General features: G+C 32.7%; 1 protein-coding gene across 1 annotated transcript; it reads right to left on the reverse strand.

Annotated features, from left to right (window-relative positions):
- Positions 1-581: 581 nt before the first annotated feature.
- SCRN3 (secernin 3) lies at positions 582-18,199 on the reverse strand. The gene is made up of 8 exons (XM_003763979.2): positions 18,074-18,199; positions 13,684-13,855; positions 12,321-12,502; positions 11,802-11,998; positions 9,788-10,000; positions 5,681-5,843; positions 5,158-5,338; positions 582-820 (listed from the first exon to the last, which is right to left on the reverse strand). The coding sequence occupies exons 2-8, from the start codon at positions 13,837-13,839 to the stop codon at positions 647-649; spliced, it is 1,266 nt and encodes a 421-aa protein (XP_003764027.1). The 5' UTR covers positions 13,840-13,855; positions 18,074-18,199; the 3' UTR covers positions 582-646.
- Between the last annotated feature and the right edge of the window lie 4 nt (positions 18,200-18,203).

The following is an 18,203-nucleotide window of genomic DNA, read 5'->3' on the forward strand; positions in this document are numbered from 1 at the left end:
CTTTCAGCCTGGGATGGGGGAGGGGAAAGGGGAGAAGAAAAAGAGAGAGATTGAGAGTGAGAGACAGAGACAGAGATATAGAGAGACAGAGTAGTTTCAAAAAAAAAAATATATATATATATATAATATGTATATATATATTATATATATATAATATGTATATATATATTATATATATATATATATATATATCTGGTAATTTCTATTTAAGTCTCAGATGACTCACTTTTTTAAAAGTCTGCATCATTAAAGTATTTTCTTACTGTAACTGGAAACATTTTACAATACTGCATAATTATATAATGAATCTGTACTGCAATGTACACATTTTGTGCTTACATTAAAGCATTAGAAAATCAGCTTGAAATTCATAATTACTTTGACAGTAACATAATATTCAAGTTTCCTAATTCCAAGTAACATTTAAATGTTCTATGAAATAAGTATATTAGTTAAAATTCATGTAAACTTAATTTTTTTTTTCAATATCCCCCCAAAAAAATGGCTTGATAATTTTATTATAATAGTCAAGATGAAATTTCAGTTACCTGAATATTACTAAAGTGATAAAATCTGCTGAACTCAGATTTGCTAGATTTAATAAGCTTAAGACTGATTTTAAAGAAGATCTTTGAACATGCTAGGTTCAGAAAGAGCTAATATTTGATTCATAAATTTTCATTTCATTGTTCACATATTGAGAAAAAAGGCTAGCAGCTCTGTTTACATCAAGATTCTTATTTTGAAGGACTGATTCCATCTCTTTGAGCATTTCTTTCTCCAGTATTTTCATCTCTTCCAGCATTTTTCTTCCTCTTTCCTAAAAGAATAATTTTAAAATAAAATATTAATACAGTACAAGATTTTAAAAGATCAACAAATGCCTTTATTCTAGTCTCCCATCTACCAATCTCTTCATACGAGATTCATTTTAATTTTGAAACAATTTTCATGGGTCTCTCTCCTTCCATCGTTTGAAAACAGAAATGATAAAACAATAACCAAAAAAAACTTTTAAATTGCTGCCATTTAAGACATCATATAAACAAAACAAAACAAAACAGAAAACAGAAATAACCATAGAGAGAAATCTAGGTAGGATAGGTTTTAAATTCACACTTCTTCACCAAGATGGAAAGAAAAGGAAAGAAAAAATTTTAATGCATTTTTTTAATGCAGGCTTTGAAAATGCCTGTGGCTTCCCATTTCTGAAACCATTTTGAAATAAATTTTTCTGAGATTAATACAAAATGTTTTTCTAGATAGATGTATTTAATGAAAAATTGATATTCAGACATTACAGAAGACTTAGGACTGCTCTTGTGTTCTTATTTTTTTCCACACAACAGCTAATTATATAATACTTAATGACTTAATGTTGGCTTTGTGTTATATTCCCCTCTTGTCAGTGATATCAGGAAAATGTCTCAAGTATCTTTGTACCTCACCAAGAGCCCAGCATATTTATTTCCATGACTACAGGGCTTAAAAATAGTTGACATAAATGTGATAGAATGAAAAAAAGAAATATACAAGGGAGAAACTAATTTCCAAATTTTCCAGCTGGAAGTAAATTAGGAATAAAGCCCAACACAATTAGCATATGCAAAAGTGCAATGCAAAAAAGTTAAGTTACTTGCCCCAAATCCCACAATCAGTTAGTGACAAAGCCAAGATTAGGGCCTATGCACCCATCTTTCCAATACACCACCTTGCTATTCTATAGTTAACACACACTAATTGTAATTTAATACATCCTAATTTTTTTTATATAATTTTAAAATAATCCTAATTTTTAAAGGCAATTCAATATAATTTGAAAAATATCACATTAATTGATAAATTCTTTTAGTCTAAAAAGAAAAAGTATTAATAAAATCAACAAAGTTGACTACCCTTGTTGTGGAACTCCTACTCTTTTAATTTCTTTTGAAAAATATAAATTATACATAATCAACTGCAAGTGACATTAACTCTAATTTTTGCCTTATTATACATTAAAAATGCTTCAATAAATTTCCATTCCAGTTCTGCTATACTTCAGACTTGTGGGATACTGAATTAAGTTCTGGATACCCCATTTTTAAAAAGATGCCATAAACTCATGCTATATGAAAATCAAATAAAGTAATGGGATGTTTAGCCTGAAAAAGACAAAACTTCAGTGGAAGATGACAGCTGCATCCATTATTTGAAAAACTGTCATGTGAAAGGATTAACCTTCTGCTTCATTCCAAAGAACACAACTTGAAACAATAGATGGAAAAATTCCTAATAACTACAGCTATCTGAAAGTAGTTGTGATGCCTTGGGAATGGTGGTTTCCTCCTCAAGCAAAGGCTTTGTGACCATTTGTTAGGGTTTTTGAGAATGAATTCTGGTTTATAGGTTAGTCTTAAAGTTTGAAGTCCTGTCCACATCTGAAATTCTGTAACTCAAGAAAGGCATTTTCAAAGTTTAATTAAAATTGGGAAACGAGTGATAAAGAAAAATAGGTAGTTAATACATAAATTAAGAATCAACTTTTCTGAAAAAAACTGGTTGACTTTTTTTCACCACTTAACTGACCAACCTGTTTTCACAGAATCCTAAGATTCTGAAGGGAATCTCAAAAGCTATCTACCTAATCTGGGTTGTACCTGAGTGAGAATCCTATCTATAATATACTTGTCAGACAATTATGCAGTTTTTGCTTAAAGATTCACAAGAAATTCATCACTTCATGTAGCTTTTTATTCCCTTTAGGAGAGAGCTATATAGGGCAGAGTTTTTCCAAACATCAAGCTCCAATATGCTTTTCTGAAACTTTTCTGTAAAATCACTTCTGGAGCCAAGCAGAATAAGGTTAATCCCCTTTAACTTGATTCTTTTCTATGCTTCAAGAGAACAATCATGAACTAGGCATAGACCAACATCTAATACTCTATACTAAGAGATGGTCGAAATGGATTCATGATTTAGATATAAAGGTGATACTATAAGCAAATTAGGAGAATAAGATATAGTGTACCTCTTAGATCTGTGGAGAAGGGAGGACTTTAAAGTTAAAGAAGAACTAAAGAATATTATGAAATGAAAAAAAATGGATAGTTTTGATTACATTAAAATTTAAAAGTTTCTGAACAAACAAAAACCAATCCGAGATTAGAAGGGAAACAGAAAGCTGGGGGGAAATTTTTTTTTCTGTTGCTGATGAAGGCCTTATTTCTAAAGTAGAGAAGAGAATTAACTCAAATTTATAAGCCATTCCTCAATAGTTAAATGGTCAAAGGACATAGAAAGGCAATTTTCACATTTAACACTCTCAGAATGGCTCAGATGGAAGGAGAATATAATTATTAATGTTGAAAGATATGTGGAAAAACTAGGTCACCAATGCATTGTTGATGGAGTTGAGAAATGACTCAACCATTCTGGAGAACAATTTGGAACTATGCCCAAAGGGCTATCAAACTGTACATGCCCTTTAATCCAACAATGTCTCTATTGGGCCTGTATCCCAAAGAGATAATAAAAGTGGGGAAAGGACCAAATGTGCAAAAATGTTTGTAGCAGCTCTTTTTATAGTGGCAAGGAACTAAAAACTGAGTAGATGCCCATTAGTTGGGGAGTGACTGATTAAGTTATGGTATATAAATGTAATGGAATATTATTGTTCTATAAGAAATGATGAGTACACTGATTTCAGAAAAAACCTGGAAAGACTTACAAAAACTTAAATGAACTTACATGTTAAGTGAGCAGAATCAAGAGAACACTGTATACAACAACGAGATTATGTGATAATCAACTGCAATGGATTTAGCTTTTTTCAACACTGAAGTGATTCAAGGCAATTTTAATAGACTTATGATAGAAAGTATCATCCACATCCAGAAAGGGAACTATGGAGACTGAATGTGGATCAAAGAATAGTTTTTCACCCTTTTTTTGTTGTTGTTATTTGTTTTCTTGTGTGTTTTTTTCTTTTTCTTTCACTTTTGAACTACTTTTTCTTGCACAGTATAACAAACATGGAAATATTTGGAAGAATTGCACATGTTTAACTTATATTGGATTGCTTGCTGTCTTGGAGAGTGAGGAAAGGGTGAGAGGGAGAAAAGTTTGGAATGGTGAATGTTGAAAATTATCTTTGCATGTATCTGGAAAAATACTATTAAAAAAAATAATCCAAATTTAAAGAAAGAAAGAGAGAGAACAATAATGACCTCATAAGTCTTCTTTTCTCCGGGCATTTTTTCCTACCAATCCTTTTATGGCATAATATTAAGGCCTTTTACCATCTTGATTATCTTTCACTAGATACTTTCTAGATCATCTAAATTCTTCTAAAATGTGCTGCCCATAACTAAATGCAAAACTCTAAATGTCTTCTGGACAGGGTATAATACAGAGAAACTTTTACCTACTTAGTCCTGGACACTATCTCTCTCTGGTGACTTTGAGAATAATTAAATCTTTTTGATTGCTAAATTACACTGTTAAAATCGGTACTAACCCTAACTCTAAATATCTAAAATCTCTTTCAGACAAACTGCTGTCCAGCAAAATTTTATTTTTGCAATTTTGCAAATTTTGCAATTTTATATTTGTGAAGCTGGTTTTTGGACTTAAGTGTAAAACACTGTGAAGCCCATTTCTTATCACCATTGTTTTTTACTAATTTAAAAGATAAATACTATGTCAGAAAGAAACATAAAGAACATAAATAACATGCGAAGGAATATTAATATATTCAGAAAAAGAAAATAAATGTCACATTGGAATAATAATCCATCCTACCCAATATTACTTGTTAATGCAATAACAAGGGATACTAGACAATAGATGGTCCTATCTGCCTTTCAATCACTTTTAGGCTAAGGTAAGGCATGTGTCCTATGTCACAAATATCTCATTTCCCTCAAAAATATATTAGAAAATAGAAATCTGTGATTTCACCAAACACTTTTTTGAACCTGTTTATACAAGTTGAAAGTCAGACTGGTGGTTATAGATGAAACACTAATAATTCTTGAAATAGACTATAGGTTCTATTAAGACAGATCCTTTGTCTAAAAGAACTTTGCATCTTACCACCACAATGGCTATGGACCTATAACTGGTTTTGTATAAAACAGACATTTAATAAATGTCAAATCAAATTGAATTTTATACCTTATTGGAAATTATCATTTCTACTGCCTCTTCATGTTTTCGGTAAAGAGGATGTCTTCTGTCAGGCTTATTCTGAAAACGTGGCTTCTTTTTAACTGGATCTTCTTGTCCAAATGTTGGTGAGCTAGTATCTAATAACTCAGTTATATTTGGTACAAAAATGAATGGTTTAAAAACAGATCTAGAAGCAAAAAAAACAAAGTCTTTATTAAGGGCAATCAAGATATAAAAGCATTTAAAACATTTATTTTCTCCTATTATTCTCTCTAGGAAAATTTCCATTAATAAACTGTGTTTAACTTATATAACCAAAAAATATTTAACATATTTATCTCTTCTTATAGAAACAAAGTATTTACTACTGACAATTATATGTTCATAGATGTAAGACTAAATATTTACAAGATAATATATCCTATATTTTAAACTGTTTAAAAATTCTAATTAAAATTTAAATGATATTAATTTAACTAAATTTTAAGTTTCTTTTCCCTATCCCTTAATCCCCCACCTCTAACTTCACCTTTCAGGATCAGGGGTTCCTGTAAAGAAATGAATACATGGAAGAGTAGGATCTGTAGGCAAAATAGAAACCATGCTGCTAGTAGTCTGAAATTCTCCCTCCATATTAATGCCACTTTCTTTATCTCGAAGAATTTCCATCATTTTTTCAGAAGTCATGCTTCCTATTGAAAATGTGAAAATTAAATTAGTTATACAAATATATTAACAAATCCTAACTCAGTTTGGCATGACAGCAATTTACTTTACAGACCTATATAAGTAAAACTCATTTTCCCTAAGTCCTCTTGCCAGAATAGAAGCCACAACAAAAACCTATAAGAATTAGATCTATAATTAACTCAAGTCTTTCTTACATATAAAGTGTTTTCTCTGCTCATAATTAATAACATGAAATGTTGGTCTCACTATAAACACTGCCTAAGATATTAACAAAATATAGTCTCTGTTATCAAATTTGCTACATGAAACTCATCAAGCTCATAACCAACTAGGAATAAATTTAAGAGAACATTAGCTATATAAATTATTATAGCTAAGACAGAACTCCCAAAAGAATAAAAAGCAAAAAGGGAACAATACAAAAAAATGCAACCATTCCTATTTTGCACATGGACTAGGAATAAAGTTATTTAAGTAACAATGATTTTAAAATTATTATTTAGACATTTTCCAAACTTTTCTCCCTTGGGAGCCAAATAATAAGAGAATGTTACATCACAAAAGTCCCTTCCTTCCTCAAAGTGGGAAATGTTAAGTCTATGTCTGTGATAACTTCAGCATAATTATTATTCTGAAGAAAAAGAATAGCTAATATTTGTATAGCACTTTAAAACTTTACAAAGACCTTTACGAAAAATCTCTCTTTTAATGCTCCCCATGACCCTGAGAGGTAGGTGCTATTTTTATTCCACTTGGCAAGTGAGAAAACTGAGGTTGAGACAGATAAAGTAATCTGCTGGGAATTATATCACTAAGAAGTGTCTGAGACAAAATTTGAATCCAGAATTTTGAGTGTTACAGAATGTAGAATATACACAGTCGGGAAACGAAGGGAATAAGATGTAATAAGACATGAAACATAAACTTGTAGTAGACCCAGTCAACAGTTTCATGGTTTTCTCCAGCTTTGTTCAACAATGTATATGTTGAGGCAAAGGTAGTAGCTAGTGGGAGTAATTCAAGGCTGAAAATGGGCAGGGCAAGATTTTCAATAGGATCAAGAGACAAGAGCTTCTGGAGGACAGTAAAAAGTTGAAATGGTTCATCAAGGATCAATATAAGGTCAAGAAAGTGTAGCCTGTGCAGGAGAGATGGCCTGGGAAGAAGGGGATCAGGATGAGGATGAAAAACATGGTTTGGAAAGGAAAAGAAAATAAGCCATCAATGGCTTTAAAAATGCTGAGAAAATAGCTAATTGTTCTCCATAAATTATCCTGTTACAAGTGAAATTTATTGTAATAAATTGAAAACAAAAATTTTAAAAATATATATTGGGCAACTTCTAAAAACAGCTCTTAATATTTTTTTGAAAGACAGACAAAGCCCAAACTACCAAAAAAAAAAAAAACAAACAAACAAAAACCTATGAATCAGGTAGATAACAGGAACACCCAGTGTGATTTTAAAGAGATTGAGACCTAAATTCCTGAAAATAAGGATTTATAATGAATACAGTGACAGAAACATAACACTCTTATAATACAGGTATTATGAAAATGTCTTCTCTATTCAAAACCTACAATTCTCGAAATGAAGGAAGGATTTACATGATCACAAGAGCAGGATAGCTATAAGTAATCCACTAGCAAGCATTGAATAAGTACTAAGGCTGTGGTGGTAGGGTTCAGTAAAATGAATAAAAAACACAGGGGTGCAATTTCATTGCAATTTAAACTAGTTATTTCAAATGCATGAGTGAATGTATTTGCAATTTGGATATACATGCAGCACAGTTAATAGCTACCATAAAGGAACAGTTGGAAGAGAAACATAGCAGTGTTGGTCTATAGAAATCTAAAGAAAAGTTACAATGATTACCAGAAAATTGAATGTTAGAGTGAGAAAAAGGCCTTTCCTCTTTTGAAGATTCACAGTGAACTATATGAATTGTCTTTTCTACACAGAAAATTTTTAAAATTAGCTACCAATTTTTTTATTGCAACTACCTATGAATTAAAAAGAAATTAACTTTCCAATTAATTTTGTAATTAAACAATTTAATTTTAACATATTACAAAGTAGATGGTAAATTCAAAGCCCTTTTCTTTCCTCCATCAATTATCCTAATAACATGATTTTTTACACTTCTTTCACAGTTCAACAATGAACATTTTATAATAAGTGTCTGATGGTTCTAATTCCTAAGCTAAAAGAAGTTTACTGTCATAAATAAACATCACAATCCTCTAACACAACCTACACAATTATTCTACCCAAGTTTCTAGAAATGTGTATAAACACACAAAAATAAACAACAAAGAAAAGTGAATTTTGAAATCTTTCTAAATGTAATCTACTTCTAACAGGTTAAAAACTAGATAACCTGAGAGTCGATTTTCTAATTAAAGCATTGACATTGCTTGATAACATATATATTAACCAAAAATATGTATAAATCTTATTCCATCAAAACTGAAAATAGTCAATCTGTGGTTTTTAAGCACCTACTGATATTGTGGAAAAGTCTAAACTATCAGTCCAACTTAATATTAGGCAAAATAAAGGTGATCTCAGCCTATGTTCACAGTTATTGAGGACACAGAAAAAGAAGAAAAGAAAATGAATCACTTCCACAATACAGTTTGTGACTATTCTTTTTCTTAAAATCTCTTGAATAATATTGCTAGAGAAGCCCCTATATCTTCTTCCTTCAGATATGGCCTTTTTTCCCCAAAGAGGTAATCAATATTTTAGTTATAGAGCCAATGAGATGAAACAATACTCAAATACTAGACATAGTAACTGAGAAAATTAATTTTAAAACATTCTCTAAAAGCCCCTATTTTTCAAAAGGAAAAAAAAATGAATTTCATTTAAGCAGCATTTATACAAGAATTTTTGTAAAATAAAATTGTTCATAGAATGCTTTTTGTGAAAAGCACTTATTGATAATATTAACAAAGCTATGATATCTCTTTTCAAAACAGCAGAAAATATGAAAATATTATGTATGTTAAAAATTCCATCACTAGTTTTTATTTTTCCTCATACTTAATAGTAATTAACACTAAACACTAATGAAGAAAGTAATTGTCCCTAACTATCTCACTTACTAAAAGCTAAATTCTGACTTTTAGAATCAATTCGTGCTTCAGTCAGTGAAAGAACATGTAGGTCACAGACACTATGGTTTTTATTATCTAAATAAAACTGACTCCTTTTGGTGAAACTTATTTAAAAAAAAAAAAAAAGGAAATATCTGTCATTCAGCAATTTGCTAAAAGATAATTTTTCTGGCATAATATTGGTGTTCAGTACATTGGAAATTATTACATCAGAAGCAGCAGTTGGCTTAGAGAATAATAAAGTTTTTATATGATGACCAGTTCTGATGGACCAGGCCATCCTCAGCAACGAGATCAACCAAATCATTTCCAATGGAGCAGTAATGAACTGAACCAGCTATGCCCAGAAAAAGAACTCTGGGAGATGACAAAAAACCATTACATTGAATTCCCAATCCCTATATTTATGCACACCTGCATTTTTGATTTCCTTCACAAGCTAATTGTACAATATTTCAGAGTCTGATTCTTTTTGTACAGCAAAATAACATTTTGGTCATGTATACTTATTGTGTATCTAATTTATATTTTAATATATTTAATATCTACTGATCATCCTGCCATCTGGGAGAGGGGGTGGGGGGGGGGGTAAGAGGTAAAAAATTGGAACAAGAGGTTTGGCAATTGTTAATGCTGTAAAGTTACCCATGCATATATCCTGTAAATAAAAGGCTATTAAATTAAAAAAAAAAAAAAAAGAATAATAAAGTTTTAATGAATTTGTTTATAAGTCCTCATAAAGACTTTTTATCATTACTATATAGGAATATACAAATGCTTGCAAAAATTTCATTCAGATGTTATTTAAATAAAAAGATTACCTTTATATTTGTTCAGAAGCTTGGAACCCTCACAGTATCTGCCTGTTAATGTGGTAATACAGGAATTTTGAAGATGGGAATACACAGCCGTGAAATCAAATTCCTTTTGACCATCCCACCAACCTTTTTCCTTAGCATATTCTCTCATTTTGGGATGTTCTCGGTCAATTTTGGTGGTTATACAGAGTTGATTGGAAATATTACGAACTCCCTCTGTTATCAAAGAGAAAAAAAATTATATATAGCCAGATTGATCAATAAACATTTATTAAGCAGCTATTATATAAACTTTTGCTAGGCACTAGGAATACAAGGACATAAAAATAATAGTTTTTGCTCTCAAGGAGCTTATATTATAGAGGAAAAAACTGCATGTACATATATATATATATATATATATATATATATATATATATATAAAATATACAAAGTAAATACAGGGGAATTTCACATTGAGAGATACTAGCAGCTGGAAGCATTGTAAAAAGCCTTGTGGTAGAAAGTGGCACAAGCTAAGTTTGAGGAAGGATGTAGATTCTAACAGATGAGAAGATATTGTGCATTCAGACAGAGAGCATGGCCTTGGACTTGGAGGAATACAGAAGTTTCTATGTGAATATCAGCAGGCAAGTTAGTTTTACTGAATGAAGGGGAATAGTCAGGTTGTAAAGAGTTTTAAATGCCAAATAAAGCAATTTGTATTTGATCCCAGAGAAAAGAGCTAAGAGAGGTTTTGAAGCAGGGGAGGAGCATGATCAAGCTTGTATTTTAAGATCTTGCATTGGCATCTGTGTCGAGGGTATACTGGAAGAAAGAGATACTTCAGAAAGAAGACCAATTAGCAGGATTTTGCAAGAGGTGATAAAGACCTAAATGAATATGTGTTAAACTAAATCGAATTTTGTCAACTGTTTCTTATGATTTACTTCTACTCACAGAAGAAAACCTTATACTGAAATCTATTATTGGAAAGGACAGTGAAAATTTAATCTGAAGAGGAAGAAATGATAATGGCTAGCATACAGCACTTTACAATTTGCAAAATATTTTGTATACATGAGCTCATCTCATTAACAACCCTGTGAGATAGGTATTCTCATTATCCCCATTTTCCAGCACCCCAAGAGGTGATGTAATTTGCTCCGGTTCACATAAATAATAAGCATCTGAGGCAAGATTTAAACTTGGTTTCTTGATTCCCAGTCCTGGGTTGTAACCACCAAGTCCCAGCTTCCAATTGTGTGATCTGGGCTGGCCATGTGACCTTTTTGCTCTCATTTTCTTTATCTGTAAAATAAAGATCTCTAAGATCTTTTAAAAATCCAAATCCATGTTTCTAGACTCCTAAAATGCAATGTCTTTATCACTCATTATGGATCAATCATAGGTACTACTGTATTATTTTGTATTTTTTAAAATTTCATCCTGTGTGTCTTCCTTGCCTAACCTTCCAATGAGACTGGAAGTTTCTTGAGAGAAGAAACCATAGGTTAAGAGTGCTCTTCCATCATCCAGAACACCTGCTAATCATACGCCACACATGGATTTAACTCAATATCTATCTCCCAGCTAAAATTAATGCAAAACATTCTCAAACAACTGAATTGATTTTACTAATGACTAGATTTTATATTTTAATGTACCTATAATAAAAGCCTAAAAAATCTAATCTGAGTACCTAGAATGGTCAAATGCTCAAAAATTCCTCTCCAAGTCCACACACCTTAGTATCAAGTGACAGTAGGGAAGAACAATAAAAAGTAATAAATAAGGTCAAAAGAGCTATTGATTAAAATATCAGAAATAGTTTATACTGAAGGAAATTACACTTCAAATTGGCCAAATATGGGAAAACAACCAAGATCTTTCTTCTCCAAAACATCCTTATATTACATCAGATTTACATCTTGGACAAATGAATACCTTTCAGTCCTGAGAAGCAATCCAGTAAAGTATGAGGAATTAAAAGTATTTAATGTATCATAAAATGAATTCAACAATATGTTGTCCATACCTTCTATTTTTTCTGCTGCCCAATATTGTCCTGCAGTTTCGAGAATCCAGGCTTCATGCCTATCAGCTATCAGAAAACTATTGTGATAGCTAAATACCATACTCTCCGAACAATTTCCACCCTGTCCATATTTTTCTAGTAAATTGACAATAGTAGTAACTGCTTTTTCAGCTGTATCAGCTCTTTCAAGACCAAGCCTAAAATAAAATTTAACATGTTCTTATAAGATATTTGCATTTTTTCAAAATTGTTGTTTGTAAGATATCATATATTAATCTCAACATAAAATTTTTTTAATAATTAAATTTATCCTCTATAAAAATTTGCAATTCTTACTATTTCATCTTTCTGTTCTGGAGTTTAGCCAAAAAAATAATGTTTTTTACTCTCTAAAAGTAATATAACAAATATCAGAACATTTTTAAAAGTCTGGCATTATAATTTTAAAAATAAAATTAAGTTTTATAAAATATAGTTTGTTTTTATTTTCCTACAAAACTCACAAATATATCTGATAACCTGACAAGGTCCATGCCAAGTAATGCCTCTTCATCGCTTACTTCTTCTCTTCCCCATACAGCTTCATTACCAATGCAAACTCCATGTTCATTGGCTCCCATTTCTGCACCCCATAACCAAGATGGCCGACTCAGGATGACAGCATATGTTTCTGTCACCTGTTCAATTTCTATATAGGTGCACTATAAAGAAATTCATAGTTTAAAAAAAGAATGTTAATGATTTAGCAAAAGCTGAAATTCAATAGTTTTCTAGCCAAATTATTACAAAAGAAGTGTAACAAAAAGCACTAAACAGAGCTCAACAATAATTAAAAATATTACAAAATACATTTAAAACTGCTCTAAAAAATTAACCAATATAAAAACAATCTAAAATATAGTATTCTATCCAGCCATTCTGGAAAGTGATTTGGAACTATGCTCAAAAAATTATCAAACTGTGCATACCCTTTGATCCAACAGATAAAAAAAAAAAAAGCTTATAGAAAGATTGGTGAGATGTTTAACCTATAATAGATTACTTGCTATCGAGGAGGGGATTAGGGAGACAGAAAAACTGAATGTTAAAAAGTACCTTTACATGTATTGGGAAAAACAAAAAGGTATTTAAAAATGTGTGGGATGTAGAAGACCCTTACCCAAAATGACTACTCAGAGTTCACTCAGTAGAAAACAGAAAGGTTGTTTATTAATATTTATAGACTATAAAGTTACATAGAAAAGAGTAATGTTAGATAAAACTTGAAAGATAAGGACATAATAGAGACTGTGGTAGGCCTTGAATGCAAGAATAAAGAGCTTAGAGTTTATAAAGTAAATTGCAATAGACAGAATGTTAGGATTCAAGAAGACTTGAATTCATGTGTGACCTCAGACACTTCTTAGCTGTGTGACCCTGTCACTTAACCCTTTTTGCTTCAATTTCCTCATCTGTAAAATGAGCTGGAGAAGAAAATGGCAAACCATTCTTGTAACCTTGCCAAGAAAATCCCAAAAGGAGTTATAAAGAGTTGAATACAACTGAACAACAACATCAAGCACAGTCACTGTAAAATTTTAAGCACAGAAGTATAGAACAGAAGTTCAAAAACAAAACAAAACAAAACAAAACAGGGATCGTCTCATTTTTTGTTTTTATATCCCTAGTACTACAGTACTCTATACAAAAAAAGTAATTAATAAAGGCTTTTTGAACTGATTTATACAAAATATTACAAAAGTGCATATATTTTTATTGAATTGTTTTTCATATTTAATTTCCTAACTTTTTAACTTGCTTATCCCCTGGAATACTGTCTCACTCACAAAAAACTAATCATGGTTCTTAAGAATAATATATTGAACAAAACATTTTACCTTACCTCAAGTTTTTTTCCAGAGCCATGAAATGCAGCAGGAAAATAAACTATCTCTTGTACTTCATCAAAGACTCTATCTGAATTTTTTCCAAAAATAATCCTATTGCCAATTGTTGCAGGAGGCAAAGCCACAAATGTATCACAAGAAGTAGGTTCCATGTTCCTTATGCCAATCCTTTAAAAAAAAATGTAAAAAATTAAGGAAGGAAAGTAATTTGGGAAATAAATCAAACAAAATCTAGGAGTTTCACTTGAGGATCAAGAGCTATGTAAAGACAAATTTTTGCCCATCACCCTTCAGTCAACCTAAGGAAAACCTACTCTAAACTTGAGCTGGCCCTCAGGTGATTGACATGCAATTTGTCTCCACTTTGGATCTTTCCAGCTTAGTAAGCCCTTCCATAATTTGTGCTCCACTCATACGCTTTGGGAATTCACCTCCACTCTACAATGAGGCAGTGAGACAGAATTTTCGTGTAACATAAGAAAGTTGCTAAGAAGTCTTATTAAGTTTCATATATTGCATCATATCCTCTCCTGTTTGAATACCTCGTTATGAAGACAGTTGTGGTTTCCCAAAGCCTATGCCAGTGTACTACTAAAAGCTCCAAGGATGCCATTACAAGCTTAAAAGACTTCACAAACAAAGAATTATGATAGATTCTATAATGATAGTCTAAAAATCAGCCTAGCCAAGTCTTGAAAGGTCAACCTTAGGGAATACATAGGACTTACAAAGGCCCTCTCCTATGATGGGGAACAAGTAATATCTATTGGTGGAGGGAGTACTTATACTAATGAAAGCATGGATTCTTGAAGTATGAACTATGTGAATCAAAGATCATGGCAAGGATAGGCACCATTTTCATTTGTAATAATACTTTCAAATACATATACATCATCAAATAACACATGCATATATACATAAATAACTTGTAAATCTTAAATAAATCTTGTGTCTGGATTAGGAAAATAATTTCAAATAGGAATATAAAGCTGACAAGATTTACATTTTATAGCAACTTATACCAATTAAATGAGAAATCTGTAAAGTATTTTGCGATAAATACAAGTGATTATTATTGTTATTATACTAACAAATCAAAAAAATGATGTCAGTTTACAAAAATTCCAAACTATTGGAATTCTTAGTTGTCCAAAATTGGCCATTGAGAATTTCAAACTGGGTGTCTCATCAAAATTCAACATATCTAAAAGAAAACTCATCTTTTCTCCAAAAAGTATAAATTTGGAGAATTTGTATTTAATTATCTTAATGATCACTCACAGTGCTCTATTATTTACTTCCTAATTTTCCTTCTAGTAGCTATTTTTATAATTCATCATGGTTTTCAAATGATCTTCTATCTCCCTCATTTTGTAAACCTGTAATACCATAATATTATATACATTATAGCATTTATCCATTACTATATGAGAACTATGAAGAGCAAATCAGGAAAGTTTAGCATACTGGTGGGACCTTCTATGGCAAACTTATGGGAGGACATTGACAAAAGTAACACAGCAGCTGGGCAGACAGACAGTTGTCCATCTGCAGATCACCAACATATTAGGAATATCACAGATCCATTTGGATGAATTTTTAAAAGTCTAAACAAGGAACATGAGGTTTGTAACTACATCAAGACTGCTATAGAAAAAAAGAATATGGAATTTCAAGCTCACCATCTGCTATGTGACATTCAGGAAGATCCTGCTCCTCTCTAGTCCTTAGTGTGATCATATGTAAGACCATGATATCTAAGGCCCCTTCTAGCTTTAATTTTTCTCCTACCCTTTTCCTTCCCTACCAAAATAGCAGGAGGAAGAGAAGCACTGGTGTGCTCCTCTTTTAAACCTGCTTTCTGCCTCACCCCTAGCCTGATTTCTTTCTCACTCCTTCCTCTGGGCACTCTGATGACACTGCTTACTTACCCAAACACCTTTCCAGTTTTAGCTGTCCTTCTTATACTCCCAACTCATTGGTCATGGAACAAAAGTAAAATTACAATTTACTTTCCACTGATATTTCCAGACTTTCTTTCTTCAACCGTCACTTACCAACCTCTACTCCTTTGAAATTGCTATCTCCAGATTATTACCCAATCAGTTCTTGGTGGTCATTATCCACCTATTCCATCTTCCTCCTTATTCACTGAGTTCTGGGACAGGCTCATGTTTTTTTCTCCACTCCAACTCCTGCCTTCACACTAGGACACTGGATCCATACATATTGATATTCCCTCAAATATTCTAATTTTCCAGTCTCTTACGTTTTCTATATCATTTTCTATGACTTTCTTTTTCCACTTTACCTCAGCTACAAATTGATGATCACAACCTTGATCTTCTCTTTATCCACAAGTATTCTAAGTTCATACCCTCCATAATGTCTTTATCTAATCATAATTTATTATTATTTCATCTTCCCCTAATCCAGTTCTCTGTTCTCATCAGGATTTCTAATCTCCCCTACTTCTCAATATTTTCCTAACTCGGCATTCCTCCTTCCCTATCTTGACTCTTTGATGATCCTATTCAACTCTACTCTTGAATCCCATTGCCCTCTGTTCTATAGCCAATCAAACCTTGAAAAACTAACTCCAAATTACTTCCCACCATTCTCTTCTTTCTTACTTCCCACCATTCTCTTCTTTCATTCTTACTCAAGTGCTTGCTGAAAAAAAAAAAAAAGCTGAGAAGTCCCAACGCATGCCGATTACATTCATTTGTAATGAACTCTCAAATAAATTACTCTCAAACAGACCCTGTTGTAAGGCAATCCTACAACTTCCAAATGTTTTTATTTCTCAAGCCTTTGGTGTCACAGTTCCTTCAATAGTGAAAATGACTTTCTGAGAACTTTGCTAACAGTCAGTTATAAACATTTATTAAATGCCTACAATGTCCCAGGCACAGTGCCACGGGAAGAGGACACAAAGAAAAGGCAAGCTAATTGTACAATATTTCAGAGTCTGATTCTTTTTGTAGCGCAAAATAACGGTTTGGTCATGTATACTTATTGTGTATCTAATTTATATTTTAATGTATTTAACATCTACTGGTCATCCTGCCATCTAGGGGAGGGGGTGGGGGGAAGGAGGTGAAAAATTGGAACAAGAAGTTTGGCAATTGTTAATGCTATAAAGTTACCCATACATATAACTTGTAAATAAAAGGCTATTAAAATTTAAAAAAAGAAAAGAAAAGGCAAAAACAAAGTCCCTAACCTCAGAAATTCTAATGGAGGAAAACTGACGACACATAAAAAGAAGCTGAAAAGGAAAAGGGAAGGGCAGGAAAGTTATACCGGCGAGAAGTCCTGCAGCAGGTGGCAAAAGTTGATAACTTCCTTGCGGGACCTCCTTAAATGGAAGGTCTGGGAAGAGCTCTTCAAGGTTCACTCTCCATCTAAAGAGGAGAGAGAGGGACGCCAGGAGGCAAGGCGTACTGAAAAGATCTGGTTTTCCCAAGAGATCATTATATACCTCAACATTGTTGAGATATATAATGTATGAGGATGTATTCTGATGCCAGTGATTCCTTCGACAAAGAGAAGACCTAATTCAGTTTCAATTGATCAAGGATGGACAGAAGCAGCTACACCCAAAGAAAAAAACACTGGGAAATGAATGTAAATTGTTTGCATTTTTGTGTTTCTTCCCGGGTTACTTCTACCTTCTGAATCCAATTCTCCCTGCGCAACAAGAAAACTGTTTGGATCTGCACACATACATTGTATCTAAGATATACTGCGACATATGTAACATGTATAGGACTGCTTGCCATCTAGGGGAGGGGGTGGAGGGTGGGAGGGAAAAATCGGAACAGAAGTGAGTGCAAGGGATAATGTTGTAAAAAATCACCCAGGCGTGGGTTCTGGCAATAAAAAAGTTACTATAATAAAAAAAAAAATTGGAAAAATTTGAAAAAAAAAGAAAAGATCTGGTTTTCAGAGCTGATAAGATTTAGCAGTATTATAAATTTCTGGAGACCATGATGAGAAGGGAGACAGACACACACACAAGCATTCGCTAAGCACCCTTCTATGGGCCAGTGCTCTTTATACTGATTATCTTAGTTAAGTCTTACAACCGCCCTAAGAGGTGGCTATCATGCCCATTTATAAAAGTATTTCCATTTTACGGATGAGGAAACTGGGGCAGGGGTGAAGCGAGATCACCCAACTGGGACGCATCTAAGGCTGAATTTCTCCTCAATGTCACTTTTCGCCTTCTTCAGAGCAGAGGGAGTTAGGAGTCCCAGGGGCAAAAAAAAAAGGTTCTCCACTCTGGCCCGGGTTTTCAGCCCCATCGGTCACACGTGACCGTTAAATACGTCCTTCCCCCAACCCTGCAAACTCCGAGGGACCTCGCTGTGCGATGCTCACCTGGATGTGGATGCTCTCCGGAGGCCGAGACGAGGAGGGGCGGGGCGTCAGAACCCGGACCGAGGGAGGCAACTGAGGGAGAAAGGGCCTGGGGTTGTCAATTACTGGGTCAGATTAAGGGAAGAGACTT

The sequence above is a fragment of the Sarcophilus harrisii genome, chromosome 3 (assembly GCF_902635505.1).
Source record: "Sarcophilus harrisii chromosome 3, mSarHar1.11, whole genome shotgun sequence".
NCBI classification, from domain to species: Eukaryota; Metazoa; Chordata; class Mammalia; order Dasyuromorphia; family Dasyuridae; genus Sarcophilus; species Sarcophilus harrisii.

Coding starts and splice junctions, on each gene's coding strand:
- SCRN3 (XM_003763979.2), bottom strand. CDS start 13,839: ATGGAACCTACTTCTTGTGATACATTTGTGGCTTTGCCTCCTGCAACA. Junction 12,503..13,683: donor GCTCTGGAAAAAAACTTGAG/GTAAGGTAAAAT, acceptor ATTTCTTTATAG/TGCACCTATATAGAAATTGA. Junction 10,001..11,801: donor GGCAGCAGAAAAAATAGAAG/GTATGGACAACA, acceptor CTTTGATAACAG/AGGGAGTTCGTAATATTTCC.